Source organism: Neomonachus schauinslandi, chromosome 2, assembly GCF_002201575.2.
Source record: "Neomonachus schauinslandi chromosome 2, ASM220157v2, whole genome shotgun sequence".
Lineage (NCBI taxonomy): Eukaryota > Metazoa > Chordata > Mammalia > Carnivora > Phocidae > Neomonachus > Neomonachus schauinslandi.
The window spans coordinates 75,493,883-75,516,776 of NC_058404.1; the positions used below are offsets into that span (position 1 = coordinate 75,493,883).

Consider the following 22,894-nt stretch of genomic DNA (forward strand, 5'->3'; position numbering starts at 1 on the left):
TAACACTGAAAACATGCTCCATTCTGCTAATATATTTAAACTTTGAAGTATGAAATACTACAAACATATGAAACAAAATAGAAAAATCTTCCCAGAGATTTAACAGATTTTAATATTTTGCCATAATTTCTTTGAAGCACTCTCTTTTTTCCCCCAAAAAAGCACATTACAAATAGAGCTAAACCCTACTCCAATCCCACTGCCATCTCTTCTCCTTCCTTCATCCCTAAAAGTAACCACAATTTTGACCTCAGGGCATATTATTCCTGTGCTTGGTTTTGTAATTTTACTGTATACATACATATCTAAAAAAACAGTATACACTAAGATTCTGTGAGTTAAAACTTTATGTAAATTTATCTAAATACTAACATATTGTATGAAACCTTTTGCTACTTTTTCTGTTCAACATGTTTTTAGATTATTGGTGTTCACACATGTAGATGTAGTTGCATGCTAATACATGTGATTTATTCATTTTGAATCCTGAGTAGTATTCCATTGATACAGACTAATCCAGTTCATTTATTTTTCCCTCAATATATTTCTATTTTGCTCTTCCTCAAATCACTATTCTACTCAATATCTTTTTGCATATATCCATGTGCCAGATTTCCCTAAAGCGGATACCTAGAAGTGAAGATGCAGGATCACATGGTATGCAAATATCCCATCTTATTAAATATTGCCATAGCTTTCCTAAGTTATCGTACCACTTTATATTCTCAAGAGTTCCTGTTTTTCCTCCCCCTTGACAACATTTGGTGTTATCGGATAGCCAACAGTTAGCCACCCTGATGAGCATTACCTGGTGTCTCACTGCGGGTTCAATCTGCACTTCCCTGATGCTAGCGAAGATGAGCATATTTTCTTATGTGTATTGGCTTTGGGTGTCTTCTGGGAATTGTCTGTTCATATCCTCTGCCCAGTTTTCTAACGGGTAGCTTCATCGTTTTCTTACTAATTGGTAGCATTACAAATATTTTTGTGTATTTTGGGTACCAACTGTTTGTAGTTATATGTCTTGCAAATATCTTCTCCCAGTCTGTGTTTCTGTTGTTAATTCCAGTCGTTTCTTTATGGTTCATGCGTTATAGGATGTCTTGATATTTTATTACCCATGTACAAAGTGGTGGTTACACACATGGGTCCTTGAGCCAGGCTGCCCAGGTTCAGATCCTGACTTTATATCTTACTAGCCATGTGGCCTTGTACAGATTTACTTAATGTCACTGTGCCTCAGTTTCTTTATCTATAAAAAGGATAGGACACTCGTACCTACGGTTGTGAGGATGAGATGATTTAATAAATGTAAAGCACTAAGAACAGTATTTGGCATAGAGTAAGTTCTCAACAAATATAATCATTATTCATGATTATCTGTTATTCCTGGTCTTTTACACACATTTTTATTTTATTTTATTTATAATTTTTAGCATTGATTTGTCATGTTTCATGAAGAACCCTATTGGGATTTTTATTGAAGTCACATTAACACCTCACTAACGACATCTTACAATTGCAAAGGGGATGTGTTAACCTTTACATGGAGAGATGCAGTGGTCATCACTTTAACCAATCAAGTGATCAAGTGTAGCATCACGAAAGTGAGACAACCTAGCACATGCCTCTTGATTTGTGATGGCTCAGCTGTTAAGCATCTGCCTTCGGCTCAGGTCATGAGCCCAAGGTCCTGGGATCGAGCCCTGCATCGGGCTCCCTGCTCAGCGGGAAGCCTGCTTCTCCCTCTCCCAATCCCCCTGCTTGTGTTCCCTCTCTCGCTGTGTCTCTCTCTGTCAAATAAATAAAATCTTTAAAAAATAAATAAAAGTATTTGATGTCTATAACTTAATTCCAAATGTCTATATCGTCATTTCAAATGGTACAGCACAACCAAAAAGCATAGATGATAAACACAAATAATAACAATTTTGAATGTAAGTGGTGTGTATGGGGTGTTCATTTCAGTATTCTTCCAAGTTTTCCATATTTTACTTTTCTTCATAATGAAAAGTTGTAAAACACAAATGGCATTAACTTTATGGACTTATCTGCAGGGAAGTGTCATCTACACAATACCTACAAACTAAATAGCTTTCCATTCATTTAGGTCTACTTTTATGCCCTTCAGTAAAGTTTTATAATTTTCTCTATAAAGGCCTTTCATATATTTGTTAGATTTACTACTCAAGATACCTTAGAATTGTATTGCTTTTGTAAATGGTATCTTTTTTTAATTGCCTTCTGCATACTGATCAGGAGAACCACCTGAATATTTTGATGATTTGTCTTGATACCTGTGTTCCTTTAACAGAACTACCCAAAACAATTCAAATAAGCCCTCTGTATAACTGCTCCCTCACAAAACTATTTTTAGTAAGCTTCTGCCTCCACAGCATTGCTCATATCCAGCACCTCCCTTCCATTCTCCTCCCTATCGCTCTTGTTTCTAGGCCCTAATGTAACTCCCGACCTCCTCAGCATCTCCCAGTCTAGAGCAAACTCACCCATCGCACACGTTAGATTAAACTCCTAAAAGAACTCTGATTCTACTGTGTTACGACTCAACGTTTCTTCAAGAGCTCTCTGAAGTGGATCCAGCAAACGTGGTAGGCAGACTAATGCTCCCCACCTACCCACGCACCCACGCTGTCTGCTCCTAATCCGTGAGCCTGTGAATATATTAGGTTACATGGCAAAGGGGAATTAAAGTTGCCTGTCAGCTGATCGTTAAATAAGGAGATTATCCCAGATGATCCAGGTAAACCCAGTGTAATCACAAGGGTCCTTAAAAGTGGAAGAGGGAGGCAGAAGAGCAGAGTCAGGCGGACAGTCAGAGAGATGTCATACTGCTGACGGTGGAAGGGGAGGAAGAGGCCATGAGCCTAGGAATATGGGAGGCCTCTAGAAGCTGGAGAAGGCAAGGAAATGCACTCACCACGAGAGCCTCCAGAAAGGAGCACAGCCCTGCCGACATCTCGATTTTTGCCCAGTGAGACCTGCTGGACTTCTAACCTACAGTAAGATAATACTACTGTAAGATAATGAATCTGTCTTGTTTAAAGCCACCAGTTTCTGGTAATTTGTTACAGCAGAAATAGAAAAGTAATAAAGCAATGTACTCCAAAGATGCTTAGATTCAGGTGAGAAGTCCCATTTTTACCTATGATATATTCTTTAAAAAGAGTCTGTAAGAAACTACACTACTGAAGGCAATAAGGGACCTTTACTACGTTGATACACATGAAGGGAATCAGCACTTTCCTTCCCATCTGACTATCAATCTTTGTACAATTTCTAATTCTACTTGTCAGAACCCTGAAGAGACAAACGGTACCCAGAATTTCTGAGCTGAAGTTCGAGTTTTCAAAATTTTTACCCATTGTTTGCCCCAAAATAAATATTTACCAGTAAAAATAAGAATCTAGTAGCATAAAGAAGACCACTGCTTTTGAACCTTAAAGCAAAACACAATGCATTATTCACTAGGGTTGCTATTGAGCATCTTGGGCAAGTCAATTCTTTACCGTGCCAGACTGTTCCACAAACTACCAGACATAAAGCATCCCTGGACCCTGCATACTAAACACCAGTTGACCTCCCTCCCCGGCCACCTCATGTCCCTATGACGACAAAGCACGCCCCCACAGACATTCCTAACTGCCCTCTCCCCTGGTCAAGAACTACCCATACAGCCTTCGTTAATAATGAATCTAATCTACTTACGGCAACTTGCCTGGCCTGTTCCAATAAAACTCATTAATAGTCTTAAAGATTCCGGCAGAATCAGGCACACTCAAGACAATATAGTTTATCAAGAAGTGTAATGAGGAGATGGTAAAAAGAAAAGCCAATAGGCTAGATAGTGTTCACTGAGCAGGGAACATAAAAAGAGCCGTTACCCAACATCTCCAACAAACCAGAAGATATAAATCTGCCATTCAAACCCCGCTTCCAAAGACAACACTGACACAAAAAACTAATCAGAGCCCTAAAGTATCTCTAGGGTCCCAGACGGTCCCCATTCCTTTCTGGACCTGTGACTGCGGTTGGACCAGTGGTAGAGCAACGTCTGCCAAGGACGTCGCACTTTCTTTCTCACATGCCGATGATCAGGAAACTGTACAGATTTCCTGCTCCCTCAAACTGTAAATACGTATTTATCTTTAAAAATAAAACGGGTGCTTTGTATCTACAATTATGGTCATTATCTTGCTGAGAAACAAATTAATTTGTGAAACCAGCTGAGCGGGCTCGCCACAGGCCATGATTCTAGGGTGCGAAATCGACTAGAAAAGCAAGAATACAGAAAGTGCAGGTTTCACCGATCGCTCAGGATATGCTCTTAGAAAAAAGTTAAAATCATTCCTAACCCAACAGAAATGACACAAGAAATGGTAACACATATAGTTTCCTCTGCTGGCTTATTTGGAGCTGACAATGCTCAGCCAAATAGCATCTCAACTTAGATTCCTCTGCTCCCTCCAAAAGATTTCCTGCAAACATCTTTCCTTAGAAGGTGCCAAGGACAACTTGCTGAAAAGAAAGGAAGAGAAAAAGGATTTACCAGTAGCACAGGAGAAGAAAAGAGTGTGTAGAAAGCATGCCAATGAGGGGACTTACTGGACAGAAGTAGGTGTTCTCCACGATGTGATGGGCTACCATGCTGTTCTCAGCAGACAGAGACATGATGAACAGCAAAGCGTCCCGGGCCTGCTGACCTACTGTCCCCTCTCGGTGAATGAAGGGAATCAGAAGGGAGAAGATGAGGAAGTTGGTGGCCCCTTGGTCCTCACTAGTGTGGAAGAAGAGTTCCAGAATAGATGGATCTTTGGCAAGGATGGAACAAAGCTGATTGAGCAGGACAACCAGCTTCCCCTCCACAGCGGGGGTGGTTGTTCCCGAACAAGAGCTCAGCAACATCATCAGGGGCTTCAGGATGGGCTTGTGGTGCAGCAGAGGCTGGTGTGACTGAGTGACCAGCATCTCATACATCTTGAGCTGCTCGATTTTAGTCTCATCAGTAAATTCCCTCCGCAAGCTCCAAAGGAAGAGTTTCTCCATGATGTTCTCAGAGACCACAAATTCCAGAATTGGCCCCATCGCAGCATCCTTGGCTTGCTCTTCGATCAGCAAGAAGAGCATGTGTTCTACATAATTCTGTACAGCACTGGCCTCATCTGGAGGGATGGATCCATACTTTGCCTGGGCGTTCTTCAAGGGGTCGTGCTTCTCTAAGATCTTCACAACCTGTAAGCAATTCAAACATTTGTCATCCATCTCGTGTTCGCCATAATTACAAAAACACACCACCACAGATTGTGCCGTAGCTTCATGGAAAATGCAGGAGCCATGGCCCACAATAAGATAAGTATGAAGGGGCGTCTGGGTGGCTCAGTCAGTTAAGCTCTGACTGTGGCTCAAGTCACGATGCCAGGGTCCTGGGACTGAGCCCCGTGTCGGGCTCCCTGCTCAGTGGGGAGCCTGCTTCTCCAACTCTGCCTGCCACTCCCCACCCCTGCACATGCTCTCTCTCCCAAATAAATAAAATCTTAAAAAAAAAAAAAGATAAATACGAACACTGTATTTGTCTCTCTCACGAGAATAAAATGAAGTGGTTAAACTATAGAAAGCATATGTCTGAAGATGTTCATTTATAATAGTTATAAATTTTGGCAACCTAAATGTTGAAGAAGATCGTATGGTTAAAAAAACTAAGCTACATCCATTCATAAGCCTGTGAAAAATTGTGAGTGATATAATAGATGAAAAGTAAGTTATTTATAATATAGTTAGATCCATCACTATCAACTATGTCAAAAACATGTATATGAACAAAGATCAAAAAGGAATATGGAAAAATAATAATCATTTTTGTGTTCAAAGGGATGACAAGTTCTCAATTTTTTTTCTGAACTGTCAAGAATATAATACTGCTTTTTAATTTTAAAATACATTAAATAAGTAAGACTGCCCGTGTTCTTCTACAAACAGAGTTGATTCAGAGGTTCCAACAGGGGGACACAGCTACTCACACATCCTTGACAGAACAACATCCCTCCCCCCGCACTTGGATGGGCACCCTCTTCCACCATGCATGCAGGGTTAGGACAGATGAAAGGAAACCAATGAACGAGGTACACATACCTACCAGAATCAACCCTAGCCTATGGCATATACTGGAACTAAAAAAAAAAGAAGAGGAAGGTTTTGAACTCTGCATTTTTTTGAACCAAAAAAAGTTCTGAGATGACCAATTACAAAATAAATCCCTAACATAGCAAGTTTCTGTTGGAGGCGATAAAAAGTTTTGGAAATAGTGGTGATGGTTGCACAACACTGTGAATGTAGTTAACACCATTGAACTGTACACTTAAGAAAGGTTAAGACAACGATCTTTGTTATATACGCTTTACCACCAAAAGAAAAAAATCAATTTGACAGTAAAATATAAATAAAATCCCCAGGTAGGTCACGTGACAGCCCTGGTGTTTCTCTCTGCCGGCTACTGAATGCTTCCTACCTCTCTCTTGAGGTAGGAAGTTGAGTTGAGATTTTTTTTTATCTCAACTCCCATGTAACCGTATGACTTGGAATTTCCAGGATAATACCCGCTCAATTTACTTCCTTTAAAATATATACACATAATTTTTAGACAACCCAAATCCTTATCAGTGACTTGATCTTTGTTCCTTTCTGCCTTCCTGAACTGCATGCTATAGGGATAATGTTTGTCTTCTGCAATACCTTCCTGGCCAGTTCTATAACGTGCTGTTCCATGTCCTATATTTAGGTTATAGAATTTTTGCAAGTCACTGGGGAAGCTGGCAAAGGTACAATGCTATGTCAGCATGCATGAGCAATGAGAAAAATCTATTTCTCTGGAAAAGGTCTAAGATTTTCCCCTTGTCAGAAACAAGGCAAAGAAGCCTTTAGAGACCAGGCAAGTGTATCCTTACAGAATGAACAGATTTCCACAGAATCTGTCATCTCTATCAACTTCCATTATAAAATTAATAATTCTGTCCCAAAGGAAAAAAACCACTCCAACACCCGAGATGACATTTCCAATACGAAAGGCCTTCAGTTAGCAGTTACCCGGGGGGTACGTGGCTCAGTGACTGGTGGCCCCTGTGTCCCCACTGGACATGCCCTCTCCTTCGCTGCGTGCCAGACCCCAAAACTCACCCCCCGCCCCAGCCTCCCCTAACCTCCCAGAAGCCCTCCAGAATTCCTCGGAGGCCTGACGACCTCACTGGCAGAAACGCTGGGGCCTAGCTGTCCTTCCTCTCTGCTCTGGCCTTAATAACTTCTCAGAGCATGGGACCACAGCACTGCACTTGTCCAGAAAGGGCCTCGACCTCAACACCCATGTTCTCCAGCCGCAAAAGCTCTAACTTCAAGGCTCCACATTCTGAAGAATAAATTAGCAACACACTTTATCAGTTCCATCATTTCAAAGTCCATATATTGAGTTTACTTATGAGAGCTATCTATACAGGCAGGCCTCGGGGTAGAAATATAATTATACTTCCCATGTGTGCTCAGACTTTCTGAACTGTCTAAAATTGAAACTGTGCTTTATACACTGTTAGTGGTGGGGCAAATTAGCTCAGTCTTTCCGGAAAACAATTTGGCAATATGTAACCGAAGCTATAAAATTGTTCTTGCCCTTTGACTTGGGAATCTCACCTTGGGGAAAATGCCCCAAGGAAACAATCCAAAAATAATTTGTTAAGAAAGGTTCACGCCGATGACATTTTCAATAATGGAAAATAAGAATATCATTGACCCAGTCAAAAATAAGAGAATCATAATTAAAATGTTACATCACCATACAATAAAGCTATTAAAAATAAACACCAAGTGAACCAAATCATCACATGCAAATGTACATATGAAATAATTTAAGTTAAAAACTAAACATACTGACAAATAGACACATGATCAGAAGAGAATCTGAAAAGACATAAACGGGATTTTAAAGTTAATGAGTTCTTCACCCCTGTAAATTGATCTAATTTCATAATATAAATAAAAATAGACAAAGTAATCTTGTACTAATGTCTTTTAAAAGGGCCCAAAACACTGAGTTACAAACAATTCATAATTAAAATCTCCTAATTCTCAGAAATTCCTAAGCAATAGAAACTTATACATGTGTATATGTACTTAGACTACATACATGTATGTAAGTATTTCTTATATATCTAAATGTGCGTAAGTAATATACAGCAGAACTACTTACATGGTCACAAAGTACATCCTTCTCATAGATTAATCATCATTTATATGATTTATTCCACTGTATTCCTTTGCAAACAGACCTTTTTTTTTTTTTTTGCTATGAAAAACCCCCAGAAAAAGAGAACTGAGGTTTTTATACAGAATGCAAACAACTGGGCCACTTTTGAATTGAAGCATCTTTACCCTCTTTATACCATAAACTCCTCCACACTGCCTTCTGGGTTACCGGGCAGAGAATCTCAGCGCAGAGCGATAACCCACAGAGACGTAAGGTTTGCTGGTCCTGTGGAATGGAGCAGACATATTAGGACGCCTCACTCATTCCCGGCCCTGGCTGGGTGGTTTCACTGCCTGGAAGAGGGTGTGTTACACCAAGGCCTGTGAGTCACGGAATCCACAATGCTCAGCAAAGTGCTAATTATGCCTGTGCTCACACATGTCCTTAACCTCTTTCCTCAGGTGTCAGGACCCGCCCAGGCCACCTCCTTTTCCCTTCCTGGCAGACACACCCATGAGCTGCTCTTATGAGTGGGCTCTCGGGGCCCATACCCAGAGCCTGGGGCCTAACCTGACAGGGAATGTCTAAGAAGCTTCTTGGCTAGAGCACAACATGCACTGAAATGCCAAAGAACTTCCGATGTCCCAAGTTTGCTGCCCAGATGGTGTCATAATTCTCTCCGTTTCTGTAGACAGATTCCTGATGTGACTGGACTTTTCCTTATTCTTTCCTTTAGTGCTGTCTTCTTGCATCACTTCCACCAAACCCCAAGATTCCTGTGTGCCCCCTTCTGCCTGCTGCCTACTGTCACGCACTGATCTACTCTGACCTTCCAGTCCCACAGATCCACGGCCCAGGCTGCTCCCAGTGGCGTCCCCAGGCAAAGCACATTCCCCTGAGTATCCTCTATCTTAGGCTCTCAACCTTGCCACAGGTCTCCCAGCTCTGGCTTCTGGGCTATATACTCTGCCTCGGGGACTCAGTTCAGGGCGAAAAACGCCACTAAGGGAGCTGGAGGGACCCAAGGACGGAAGAGAGGGAAAGCAAGCAAAACATGCTGTGCAAAATATTTCCTTTACAAGTTCACTTCTTTAGGCTGAAAATGCCACCAAATAAAGCAATCAGCCCCTGATAAAGCCCAAGCTCATTAAGTAAGCCAGCTAAGATGGGAAATAGCATTGCCAATGTTTCACTGATCATAGCTCGGCATTTGTTGGTCCACAAACTTTAACAAATACAAGCTGGTATATATATATGGGTGAATCATGAGCCTGGATCACATATAGATCCTCATGTAAATTATCACAATTCTAAAAAGAAACAAATACACAAAAAACCAATAGTGTAAATGATGGTACACAAATTATCATCTGACCAATAGAGCTAAATTTTAACCTAACTTCAAAGTCATTTGACCTGTAAACAGGGAGGTTATTACAGGTAAATGAGATGAACAAATAGCATATTTCTTTCATTAAGGATATCAGCTACTCCTATCCTTAGCTCTACTGATGGTCCCCATCAGTCAGTAATAATAGGTCTGAATTCCAAATATTCACAAATCCTAAAGAGAAAGCTCAAATGCTTTCAGAATGAAAGAGCCACATAATCACTCCTCCAGCTAACAAATGATTATTCTTCATGGTAAACACAAGGGTTTATCTGTCAACTTAGCTTTGACTCCATCTTAATATTGTTTTATGTCTTACACACATGCATGTATTATGAGATGATTACTTTTGCTACTTTGGTTGGAGCCTAGTTATTTCAAGAAAGTCACATGAGTACAACCCATACTTCAAAATCCTTTGGAATGCTAATTTAAAGTGGCATCGTGGAAAAAACCAAGTTACTAAGCAACATTTTCCATCACACAGAAGAAGGGCAGGCTTGTACGATCTTAAGCCAAATTCCACTTAATGTACCAAATAACTACAACAAAAGTAAGTTTCCATCCAGTCCTTAATCATTACTTAACAGCCGTGTCTTTCAATCTGGCACATTCCTTGCACACCTACTGCCATGAAAGACATCTACCAAGTCGTCTCTTTTTATATTAAGATAATAGCCTAATAATATACACGTGATTGTACAATTTGGTTCATTTCAGCTCCAGCCCCAAACTCTAGAGGCATGTCTAAATCCGGGATAAAACAGGGTAAAGCAGAAGCTCTATCTACATACCATACCTCCTTGGGACCAAAGATGGTCTAGCACTACTACAACAAAGAAACATGGTAGGAACATCAATCAATAAAATAACATAATAAACTAATCCTTCACTTAGGTATGTTTTTTAAATTTATGTATTAGAGAAAGGATTTAAGAGTAATGATCTATGTAATAATATTCCATTCCATGGCAAAAACAGACTTATCACTGAGCATACAGAGGGTGAGTTGCTGACATTTCCACAGGTTCAACACTTTAAAGTCCAATAGAAGCACAAGTTAATGCCTCGGCCCTCTAAAGAAACATAGCTTTTGTTCTGCTTTACTTTCTACTGTCAAGTTTAGAGCTACTTGATAAGCTGAGATACAAATTTTTTAAATATTAACAAACATCACTTGACTAAGATATTAAGAAGATCAGATTCTCCAATACTTCCCCTCTTTTCATCTCTCAAAAACTTTATTTAATTGCTGTCAGTTAGTCTATGGCAAGGCACAGACCAAAAGAATGAAGATGAACAGAACAAGAGAATTGGTTTCACAGGGGGCAGATTGAAATGCACATCTCAAATCCATGTATCAGTGCTCTATACTTCTTTAATAGAAATCAGGCTACTTGGAGCTCCACATAAGATACTGTACTTAAAACATATTATCTATTTTGCATTATTATGGGAAGACATTTGACTTAATTAACTAATCTAATTGTTTTTCCTATCCCCACCCCGACCAAGACAAAAAAGGCTACTAGACCCACTAGCTTTACTTCATCTGCTGCCATTACTCTATTTGAACTCTGACATTTTCTTGGCTTAAAAATTGTATAACCACTTATTTTTGGAGGCTGAGGGTGGTGAGGAGAAGCTTTGGGCTACTGACCAACAAGAAGCACACAGAAATGTGCATTTCCACTTGATTTTTTTTTTTTTAAGATATATTTATTTTTATTTGGGGCGGGGAGGGGAAGAGGGAAAGGGAGAGAGAGAGAATCTCAGGCAGACTCCCTGCTGAGGGCACAGCCCCACGTGGGGCTTGATCCCAGGACCCTGAGATCATGACCTGGGCCGAAATCAAGAGTCAGACGCTTAACCGATGGAACCACCCAGGTGCCCCCCAATTTATTTTATTTTTAACCCATCACCTCTGTTTTCTGGCTCTAAGAACAGACACCATTGAGTATGTAACCAATACTGATTCAATTCTTAAAAGGAGAGGACAGAGAATGAATGAAGCAAGATGCATGAAGCCTCACAAAGTACAACTCCGCCATTGCAAAAAACTAGTGTGTGGGCGGGTTAATTCACATGGTGATATAGTTGAATAGTTTATTAGCTGGTGGACCAGTGCTTCTTACTTCTTGCTCTCTCTTCCATTCAGAAGAAGCAAAGGCAAGAGATAAAAACAATAGTCCACTAGACTATAAACTGTTCTTAGAGACTAATAGGAAAATTAAACACCCATTCACTCCCCCCGAATCGCTTATCATTAAATGCAAGTCCAAAGATCTTACTAGAAAACTATAGAATGTTTTAATATTAGTGTATGTTCAAAGCTGTTTTCTAAGTAACCTACCTGTTCTAAAGTTGTCATATTTCTCGTCTCTCGGTTCAACAATTTATTGAACATCTACAATAGGCTTATGACAATTCTTGGCACTGGAGATGTAGGTAAACTACAAATGGTCTCTGACCATGAGGAGCTTGAAATGAGGTTGGGAAGAAGCTACTGTACATGTAATTTTAATAGAACGTGGTTGGCCTAACAGCAAAAGAACACTCAGGATGCTGTTGGAGCAGAGTGGAAACATAAGAGGGAGCACGGAAGGTTTCCTAGAAGAACTGATGTCCCAAATGAGTCCTTAAGAAAGAGAGGCATTTAACCAGAGGGAGGGATAGTCCAGGCAGGAAGAGGAGGAAATGCCTAAGGCAGAGAAGCCTGAAATAGCCTGCTGGGCACTGCCTAGGAGTGGGGGTGGCTAGGAACTCCAAGTAATGTTGCATTTCTGGAGACTAAATCAGAGACAAGGAGTGAAATAAAGACCCTATGTGCCATCCTGGCCTGTAGGTGCCCAGATGCCACTGAAATGTCCAACTAGAAAAAGGATACTGGGTTTTCGATTCACTGCTCTGACAACTTCACAGTGCGAGATGGCATCTCAGAAAGCGGGAGGACGTACTGGCCGGCATCCAGGCTATCAGAATCCTATAGCCTGGGTTCTCCGGGGTTGCTGTTAGGAATGTAACTATTCCTGAATGTCCACTAGAGAACGCTTCTGGGGATGTCATGAGATCACTGGACCCAGGGAACAATTTGGAAACTAAAGTGCACGACAAGGCCGTTCAAGGTCTCTCTGCTGGCGAGCCTCCGGAATCACAGACTGCCTTGGATGACGACTGGTTGTATAACGAGCTGTCCCTGACAGACTGCAAGGTGTAGGTGGGCAAGCGGATATCCTCCTCCATCAAAGTTTGCTTTTTTAAGTCAAGGTCTGGAACAGAAGCTACTAGTAAACAGCGGAACAGAACCTGTCAAATATATGTTAATTATGCTGAATTTGTACTGAAGTATCCTAACAAACAGAAGAACTGCGGATACCACAGACTACTGTTGACTTCATTTTCCCTAGTTTAACATATAAAAAAAAGCATTGTGCTTGCCAGCTAATCGGACACCTCAGGAAATACAATGCTGTCACCCAGTTCTGACTAGGTCACATTTCTTGCCAGCCTTACAGGTTTCCTCGGGTTGCCTCAGGGGAACCCGGGGGCTGCCATCACACCAGTCACAGGAGTTTATGTCCGACTTTAAGCGTTCTGCATGAGCCCCCAGCCTGCATGACTCATGGCCAAGAGCTAATGTATAAACCTCCGAAACAGTGAGAATCATTTATTCCTATCAACTGAAGGTTCCGGGCCTTACCTCACTTGTAGCCCTGCATCTCCTCTTTGCCCTGACTTCCTCACCTTTCTTTTCTTACCACTGAAAAAAGCCAACATTGAGCATTCCTTCCCAAAACCCCTTCTCTAAAATGTTCTTTTCCTTTGTCATCAAAGTCTTCCTTTCCTAGGGGCGCCTGGGTGGCCCCGTTGGTTAAGCGACTGCCTTCAGCTCATGTCCCAGGATCAAGTCCCTCATCAGGCTCCCTGCTCAATGGGGAGTCTGCTTCTCCCTCTGACCCTGCCCCCTCTCATGTTCTCTCTCTCTCTATCTCTCTCTCAAATAAATAAATAAAACCTTAAGGGGAAAAAAAAAAAAAAACCTCCTTTCCGGTAGTTAAGCTAGCCAAATCTCATTCCTCCATTTCCCAAGCCATTTTCACGCATAACAGTCCCTTCTTTTGACTTAATTCCTGTAATCATTATTATTCATTTTCTAATAATGTATCTCACCTCGTCCTCCAAATTAGCGCATACATTCTTTAAAAGCCCAGACCCTGTTCTTCCAAGGCTGACACATCCCCATGTCCCACCCGTGCAGCCTACAATAATGAATCCATAGTTGGGGCTAATAAACCTCCATTTAACTATAATTGTGTTGACATCCACATGCATTTCTTCAACCAGTATTTTTATTCATAAAGCAACCGAAAGGCCCCCAAGAGCCTTTCTTGGAAGTAGACAGAGACTGCGGGCACTCTGCAGATTTATTTAAAAGGAAAAGTCAAGCCTAAAGAGGAAAGCAAGGTAAAGAAATGGGTGAAAGAGGAGTAAGATCAAGAGTGTCCCCACTTTACAAAAGGAAGTGTTTAATAACTGAACACCATTCCCTCTGACAAAATTATCCTTACCCTCAACTCAGTATTTTTCTGTACTCAACAAAAGGTGCCATGCTTCAGATCACCCAAAATGTTTAATGATGCTGAAGTCATTCATATCGGATATGGAAATGAGTAATATGATTCTGGGACCAATATTTACTCCTTCACCAATGGGAAAGAGTATTTACACATTCCTGAAGTAAGACTCTCTACCAGCACTCCAACAGCTTTGGAGAAAGCTTGCCCGGGATGGAATCTGACAGGGCAAATGATCCATCCGCATAAAATTAAGAGGTTGATGATATATCCTGTCTTTGAAGACTAGTATAGAATACTGAATGGATCCGATCACAGATTCTCCACCAGGAATGCTACAATCAAAAGTATTTTTATACAAATAAACAAAATGGGCCCAGAGCCAAGAATGTGTATTAGAATGATGGACTTTTTCAGCCAAATGAAATGACTAAGACTGGAAGTATTCTCAATATAAAACATCTGACTGCACACTCCTACCAGTTAAAAAAAAGAGGAGTGCAAATAATTACTAGATATAATAATAAATGTGCACATGCTAATATGTAACTATATTACGTACTTTATAAACACAAAAATAGACATTTTCAAAAGATAAAGATAAAAATAGGCCTTCTAAAATATTCTTCCCACACCCAATGGACTAACAGGCACACCCCTTAGGGTTCACAACCCCACTTTGGAGCCAGCACATTAAAATACTTATAAAACTGCAAAGTCAAAGATAATTACTCTAATTATTCGAAAAACTCGTGAATTACTTTCCTCTCTTTGCTAAAGCAGATGTGCCCTTAAAATCCAGAGCAAACCCATTAAGATTCTAACAGCAAAAAGTCAGAGAATGGGAAATGCATAAAAAATCTTGGAAGCTTTACACTAGTGACAAGAAGCTACAAAGTGTAAATGACCCAGAAGCAGAATTGATTTTGTTTTTGATCTAAACTGTGTCCCCCATAATTGCTGTGATTTGCAGGCTCAGTGCTTTAACCCCTCTACTGTTTCCGGCCACAGGAAGGAACTGGGTAGTCATTAAAAAACTGTCACATAAATAGCCACTTACCAGCTCACCTAGGGAGTGTAATGTTGGACAAGTAGTAAAGAAGGCCAATTTTATTTATTTTACTACTTGTAAACTCCCTGAGGAAAGCGGTGAGCTGATAAATTTTCTGAACATTCAACCCGTAATTATCTATACAAGCAGATCAGAGTTACACAGAAGTCAAACTGAATAATCAAAAAAACTTTTATAACCAGCTTTGTAATGAATTCAGATACTGCCAGGCATCTTCTTTCCTTAAATGACGCAGGGACCACCAGCCCGAAAAATGGTAGAGCACAGAGGTCAAATACACAAGTCGAGGAACCAAGGTCTACTATGTACTTGCTTGGAAACTCACTAACTGCATAACCTCAAGCGAGTTACTCCACATGTCTAATCCTCCATTCCCTCATCTGTAAAATGAGGAAGCTAACACTAATGGTCTTATGGGTTTGTGGAGAAGAGTAAATGACATAAGGCTTTTGAAGTACTCAGCACAGCACTTGGTAAATATTTAATAAATGTGTATTTTAGCGCTGTCAAGAGTGTAAGGACTAGATGGAAATCAGCAGGGAGGAGGGAAAGAGAGACTCTAATCCGGTCAAGTCTATTGCAATGAAATGTCAAAGTCCCTTTCAGGCCAACAGCTGTTCTTCCAAAAATATCTGAGGAACATACATGTTCCCTAATTGCTTTTATGGAAACCATGGTTTTCAACCAGATATGTATTCTAGGAAAGAAAAAAAAAAAAAAAGCTGCTTTTCTTCCTACCTGCAAGGGTTTTGCTCCCTATGTTTCTGGAAACCTAGTCACCCATCACAGAGGTAGGAAACCCCTGGTTCAATGGGATAGAGGCCTCGACAGCTACCTAGACCAGCAGAGAAAAGTGCAACTCATACATTACCTGTGCCCAGTGGTTTTTAAATACAATCATGCATGTTTCTGGGTCAACTCCCTGCAGGCTCACGGCCTGTGGGAGTTTGTTTTCCGTCGTAACCGATGACATCATAAACCTTCGTAAATCAGTGCTTCTAAGTCATATTGAATTTTCGGGAAAATATGGCAAGCAGTCACTAACTTTCAAGTATCACATAAGAAACGTAACTTCTTCACATTTCACTGTCATCTTCCGAAACCTGTAATGACAATAATAAAAATGCATCTCGTTATGTTCACATATTAAATAGGACACTGGCCATTGAATTTAAATCAAAGCATAGACAGTCTTGAAGTCCAACACAGAACAAAAACATCCACAAAATAGACATTTCTACCCAATCTATAGGCCCCCCTATTTACTCTTACCTTGCCACTAAAAATATAAAATAATGAAACTACCAAAGCGATATGCATAAATTAAATAATTATTGGTTTAATTTTCTTCACTACCATCAACCACAACCCCCTAGATAATAAGTCTAATCATTCAAACTGTTTCTATAACCGAGCAAGAAACTATGATACCAATGTTTGTGGAATTTAAAAGCATCCAGAAACAGGAAAACCATTAGTTAATAGTGACAGAAATAAATGCCCCAATGCAACTCGGGGTAGGTATAAAACAGCACCCAGACTCCTGGGTCCGATATGATTGAATTTTTTTCTAATCAATGGCTGTCATAATGGAATTGAAAGTATTCTCAGTCATTTCATAGCTACAAACCAAGTTAAGGTTTCTGGCTTTTCTGAAAAATAACAGAATTCCAAGTAACCTTGACAAATCAGAGACAGAAATGATCCGTCAAAAACAAGATAGTGCTTACTCGGTGTGAGTACAAGGTAGCACACTTACAAATGAAAAATGAATTATGTGGATAAAATATGAAGAAAGTCCAACTACCACAGAGCCAGTAGGGAGAAAAAAGATACCGAGGTCATAGAGCTTACAGCAACTATGACCCAGTTGCATGGGGCTGACTCGCAGACGGAAGCAATACAATAGTGGCAGCATCTCCCGTTTGATCAGCCCACAGAAAGGACTGGGTCCAGTTCAAAATACTATTGGTTTTCAGCGTACAGACTGGAGAGAGTCTGGGCTAAAGTGATTACACGATAATTATTAGTGCACTGGAAAACACAACCCATGATAAAATTTCCAGATTTGTAGTGCCAAAAAAAACTCGATTTTTCAACTGAGTAGTATGAAGGGTATTATGAGGAGAACACTGGTCAACCGTTCCTCCTATAAAATGTGAGAAAGGGGCCTTAAGGTGAGGATTCGGGTTAGACTTATGGGTCAAGTTCTTTGTGGGGAGTGAAATTAAACACTAGAAAATTGTTAAGGAATATTCTGCTGGGGGTAGCAGGCGAACCATTCGGCATTCATATCTTGAAAAAAATGGTAGGACATAACAGAAACTGGTTAGAATTGATCATTCTGAGGAAAGGAATCATTTTTTAGGAAGAATGGAAGAGGGTGAAAGTATGTAGAAAGAGGAAGGCCTGTTTGAGGGAGGCTCACACAAATTACAGACCTGAGGGAAACAGCCTGTGTGTATCTTCTATGACCATATTTTATTATTCAAATTGGTGAACTCCCTGACATGTAATTCCTAATAATTCCAAATTTCTTGTTTTCTTTTTTTTTTTTAAAGATTTTATTTATTTATTTGAGAGAGAGAGAATGAGAGACAGAGAGCATAAGAGGGAGGAGGGTCAGAGGGAGAAGCAGACTCCCTGCCGAGCAGGGAGCCCGATGTGGGACTCGATCCCGGGACTCCAGGATCATGACCTGAGCCGAAGGCAGTCGCTCAACCAACTGAGCCACCGAGGCACCCCCAAATTTCTTGTTTTCAATAAGACATTGTTCACTGCCAGCAATGACCCTTTGCCACTGGGAGGCATGTTTTACTGGGCCCACGTGCCTCCCCACACACACACAGGGTATGTGGTCCCCATCTCCGAGGTCCTGGCCACTCCCTAGAATCCTACAGCCAGTCTCTTCACCTCACTTTTGGTTACCAGGCTGGTCCTCAGAGGTATCATTTCAGCGTACAGACCTGTTTTAAGTGATAAGACATAAACCAAGTTCTGATTCAACTCCCTCGTTGTCTTTAACATAGGATTTCTGTGAAAGTGTCTTTTATTCAGATGATGTAATGATCATAATGAGGAAAATCAGAGTGTTTTGGTTTGTCCCAGAGGTTCAGAAAGTATGAGACTCCCTGAGACTCCTTTCAGCTCCAGGATTCTCAGATTCGTCTTCAAACGTATGAGGGGAACATTCAACATGCCAACTGCTTCTAAATGAAAATTAGAAACATGCTCTCTCAGGTCTGTTAAGTTCGTTCTCAAAGGGACTTCGCATGCAATCTTTGCAGATAGCGAGACTGCATTACAGACAAAATAAATCTCTTAGCTAAAGTCGTAAACTACAAGTTAGTTTTGATGGAAATGGAATGTAAGTCTCTTGATTCCCAGTCCAGGGTTCCTTCTAGAAATCTTTATTCTCCTTTCTCCTGGCTATAATCCCTGGCCCTATTCCCTTAAGGAAGCTGTATGTTCTCTGAGAAAAGTGCATCTCACTTGGATGATGTTTATCCAATCATACTTTTGAAGCAGATGCCTGAAGAACCTAAACACAGGCAAGTAGAGCAAGCCACATTTAAAAAGGAAACACTATGCCAGAAGATTCTATAAATGAAAATACTTCCGAATACACCCAGAGACAAAAGAGCTGGATATTTCCACTCTCTTTCTCTCTTATTCCCATGTTAGAGTATTAAAGCACTAGCATGTCCCCAGGGCAATATAAAACTACAAGAGATGGCTCCATATTTATGAGAGACATAGAAGGGCGCCTTTCCTCAAGCACCGAGGTTTCCAATACATTTCTGCATTTGCCTGTTCTCAGGCTTTACTTTATTCCTTTTTGCATTTTTCCATTCCAAGCTTTTTATTTAACTCTCAGAGCACAGCTAAAAGTCCCAAGTGAAGAACAGAGCAGGACAAAACTTAGCAAAAAGCCAGGAGCAGGTAAAAGAGGCTGCAGTCACCAGAATGCGTGCTTGAGTCATGCATATGGCATTGTTGGGACATTTCCCCCGTTCTGGCCCTCCGCTCTCTTCAGCCTATCATACCCGGCGCTGGGACTGCTCAGAGGAACACTCTTGCCACATACTCAGCCTGTTCTTCCCATAAATACCCACATGCACATCAACTCGGATTTCATGCCCGAGAAAGAGCTCTGTAAACCATTTAGAGTGATTTTGTTCTTTCTTCAAATGAACCACCAACCCCCAAAAATACCCGAAGGACTCTGTCCAACACTGGTTGCGTGTGGTTTTGTGGTGTGGTTGTTGAGTTTTTTTGCTATGGGGGGAGGAGCTATCAAAACCCATGTATACACTGGCACAGAGTCTATATTGCAAAGACAGAACTGACTATTGTGTAGTCAAATTCATATATTTCATTAATAATATATACAAAAATATTTTTCATCAGTAGGGAAAGAAAAATGTTAAATCATTGTTGGAGCTAGAGATAACTGACATAAGAATTATATGTATTCTTATTTGCCTTTTTTTAGAAAGTACATGATATCTTTTGACTATGAGAAAAAGCACACGCATATGCTTCCATATCACATTATAAAATATACTATATAATCATAAAAGCTTAGATTCTAGTCATCTAGATTATACCTCTACCATAAAAATTCCTTCAACCTCATTTCCAAATAGACAGATATCTTTATCTAATTTCAGCCTCCTTTCAAAACCACAATACTTAGGAAAGCTATAAATGTGTGAAAATCACATTTTTCCCCGAACTACAAATGACTATATTTTAATATACCCCTCTTTCACTATCATACTGAAATTACAGTGTAAACATTTTGGCATTTAACGATATACGATCTCATAACATCCTTCTTTTATCTATTCAAATATAATATCCTCTAATAATGGATTATAAAAAATTCTTTAAGGAAAAGTAATGATGGTCACCTTAAGGGGAAACAGAGCCAAGGAACATTTTTATTAAGGAAAAAGTGATCATATTTGCAGGCCTAATGGGAAGGAACCAATGAACATAGAGAATTTGATGAAGGATGGATGGATGGATGGATGGATGGATGGATGGATGGATAGGTTTTTTTTTTTTTTAAAGGATTTTGGTAGAGCAACAGGAGCAGAGGAAAGACAAGGTCAACAACACAGCAAGGAGAGGCCTAGAGATACAAGAGAAGCCATGTGGAGTCTTTCCACAGTGAGTTGCCATATCAGAAGCAATCTCTTCAACTTGATGAAAAGACATGGCAGGCTTCCTTCCCATTTCTCCTTCTTCCCTCCTCTCTGGTTGGTTTGTGGAAATGGTTGGAAGGATTAGGTGGATTTAAAGTGGGGAACCAAGGGTAAGGGCTAAGAGTTTTTAGTTCAGTTGTCCAAGTGTGGAAGTCACAAGACGTCAAGTCGCCTCTTGGGGACCTGAGCTCTTAACTGGGACCCGGCCCCAAGGCTCTACCCAGCTGTGAAACCTTGAGTGGAAAACAGGGACCTTGGTTTGGAACCTCACTTAGGTGAGTTAGGACTACATGATTATTTCTCAGGTCTCCTCCAGCTCAAAAGTCATTATTTTCTGTACTTTATTACAATTGTTGTACTAATTGAGGAGGGGTAAGATAAGCTTTGAAGAAGAATAATGGCCACTGTACAAAAATCTTTGTAAGAATTCTAGTTATACATGGATTCGATCTGTATTCTTTTTAACAATTAAAGCATATTTCACTTAAAGAACCCAAAGCACAGGAATCAACCATTTTGAATATAATTCACAGTTTGTTTGTTTGTTTCCTGAGCAATTGCCAGTAGAAGAACTCATTGTTTTAGAATGCACTTTGGAATGCCCTGAATCGGCTGCTACTGAATACATAAAAAGTCTATTACTGTAAATGTGCTTATCATATAAAATTCCATCTAGGGTGAAGACTCTTCAAATATTGGGAACACCTAAAGAGAGAGGAAACTTCTGCCCTCAATTATAAGTAATAGCAGTGGGGGGAGGGGGATTCAGTGTGGGTCAAACTACCTCAGACAACCTCTGCTTAGAGCCTAATAAAATCCTATTAAACCCAAATCCTCCCTGTGCTGTAATCCTCTGGCCCAGTTTCCTTTTCTTTCTCGCTGTCATATCACATAGCAATCCTGGACTGTGAAAAATAAAGCAAGCATCCAATAGCCCCTGACTCTCCCAGACCTTGTCCTAAGGATCCCTCAACTTGCCATAGTTTTTGACTCTGGCTCATTCATCGATGACTGTCCTTTATTCAGTAAAGCAGAGCCTTGTTTTGTTCCGCCAAGTTGTAGGTCATCAGTTAACACACAGAGTGCGCACAAAGAAAATTCTCTCCATTCACACATTCCAAATAGTTTCAGGCTCTGATAAATGCATACTTTAAAATAGTAAGGAGATTTCAGAAAACTGTCAATAATTCCTTGAAATAATTCCACCATGTTTTACATTTTAATTTCACGAGAATGGGCTGCCAACTAGGTCATACCCAAGTGCCATGCAATGGACTGATAAGCAGAAAAAAATGGAGAAGAAAAATTAAAGTTAATATTCATATTCATACCTGAAATTTGTTTGGGGACTTAATTTTTAAGGCTATTCAAGAAACTAAACCAATACTGGCAAGGATTTGGAATGAAAAAATTACAGCTTTTGAAAATTATAGCAAGTGTTGAGACATCAGCTCACTGGTAACTGAACAGAGAAGTTTCTTGTACACATGGGGTGACTTGTTGAAGCATGAAAACTAGACCACTCTTGGGGAGTCTCCCCAACAACCCAATTAATCACTACAATCTTGGTAGTATGCACCATCCTTTCACACCACTATCTTGTTGAAAGCTATCAAGGGACAACTCAGTCAAGATTTCTGCCACAAAGCCCTAAAATTTAACTAAGGTAAATGCAGTCACAAGATGATCTGACAACTTCTCTGGGGTAATATTCTAAAGCAGAGATTTGGGATAAGTCCTCTGAATCTAAGAACCTTCTCATACTAACGAAGTTCTTCTCCAGAAATGTTCCTGGAAAAAAAAAATTTAAGTTTTTGACCAACATGTCTTGGTCATTTTCTATGGAAAAGTAGGTACTTTGGGAAGTTGTGTTGTTTAATCTGTACTTGTCTTTATAGCTGTAGCAATCAGAATTCATTCCCTCCCAGTAATTTTTCAAATGCTTTCAGTGAAAATTTTCAGGTATGCAACCTGTAGTATAAGTAAGGTGAGGTGATGATTGCCTTTTGAAATAACAACATGAAAAGCCTCCTTTGCAAAAATGCCCTGCATCCGTCCGTGCATGGCACGAGACACGCTAAGTACAGTGAGTGAAGTACCAATAACATTCCCTATACATCCATGAATCTCATAAATTGTTGGCATCCTTTCTCTGGGGAGAGGTGGCTATGGTCTTCAGCCAATTCTAAAAAGGGTGAATGAATTGCCCCCCCTTCAAAAAAGTTTAAAAGCCACTTTAAAGATGCATTCATCGTAAAACCATGAAGTCCCAAAACAGAGGCTAATAGCCAGTTCCAATACGAAAGGTATGACTAAAGAGAGTTGTGGAACTTTTGTGACTTGAATTGCAACAAAGTTCTGTCTCAGCACCGTGGGGGTTGTTCCAGCCCCATGAGTAAC

At 40.3% G+C, this 22,894-nt stretch overlaps 1 protein-coding gene across 1 annotated transcript in view; it reads right to left on the reverse strand.

Annotated features, from left to right (window-relative positions):
* Positions 1–16,260, reverse strand: part of FHIP1A (FHF complex subunit HOOK interacting protein 1A) — an 81,272-nt gene extending 65,012 nt beyond the window's left edge. The window contains exons 1-2 of the mRNA XM_021698856.1: positions 16,153–16,260; positions 4,624–5,250 (exon numbers count right to left, since the gene is read on the reverse strand). Of these exons, the coding sequence (XP_021554531.1) occupies positions 4,624–5,250; positions 16,153–16,257 (732 nt within the window). The 5' untranslated portion in view covers positions 16,258–16,260. The remainder of the gene's footprint in view (positions 1–4,623; positions 5,251–16,152) is intronic.
* Between the last annotated feature and the right edge of the window lie 6,634 nt (positions 16,261–22,894).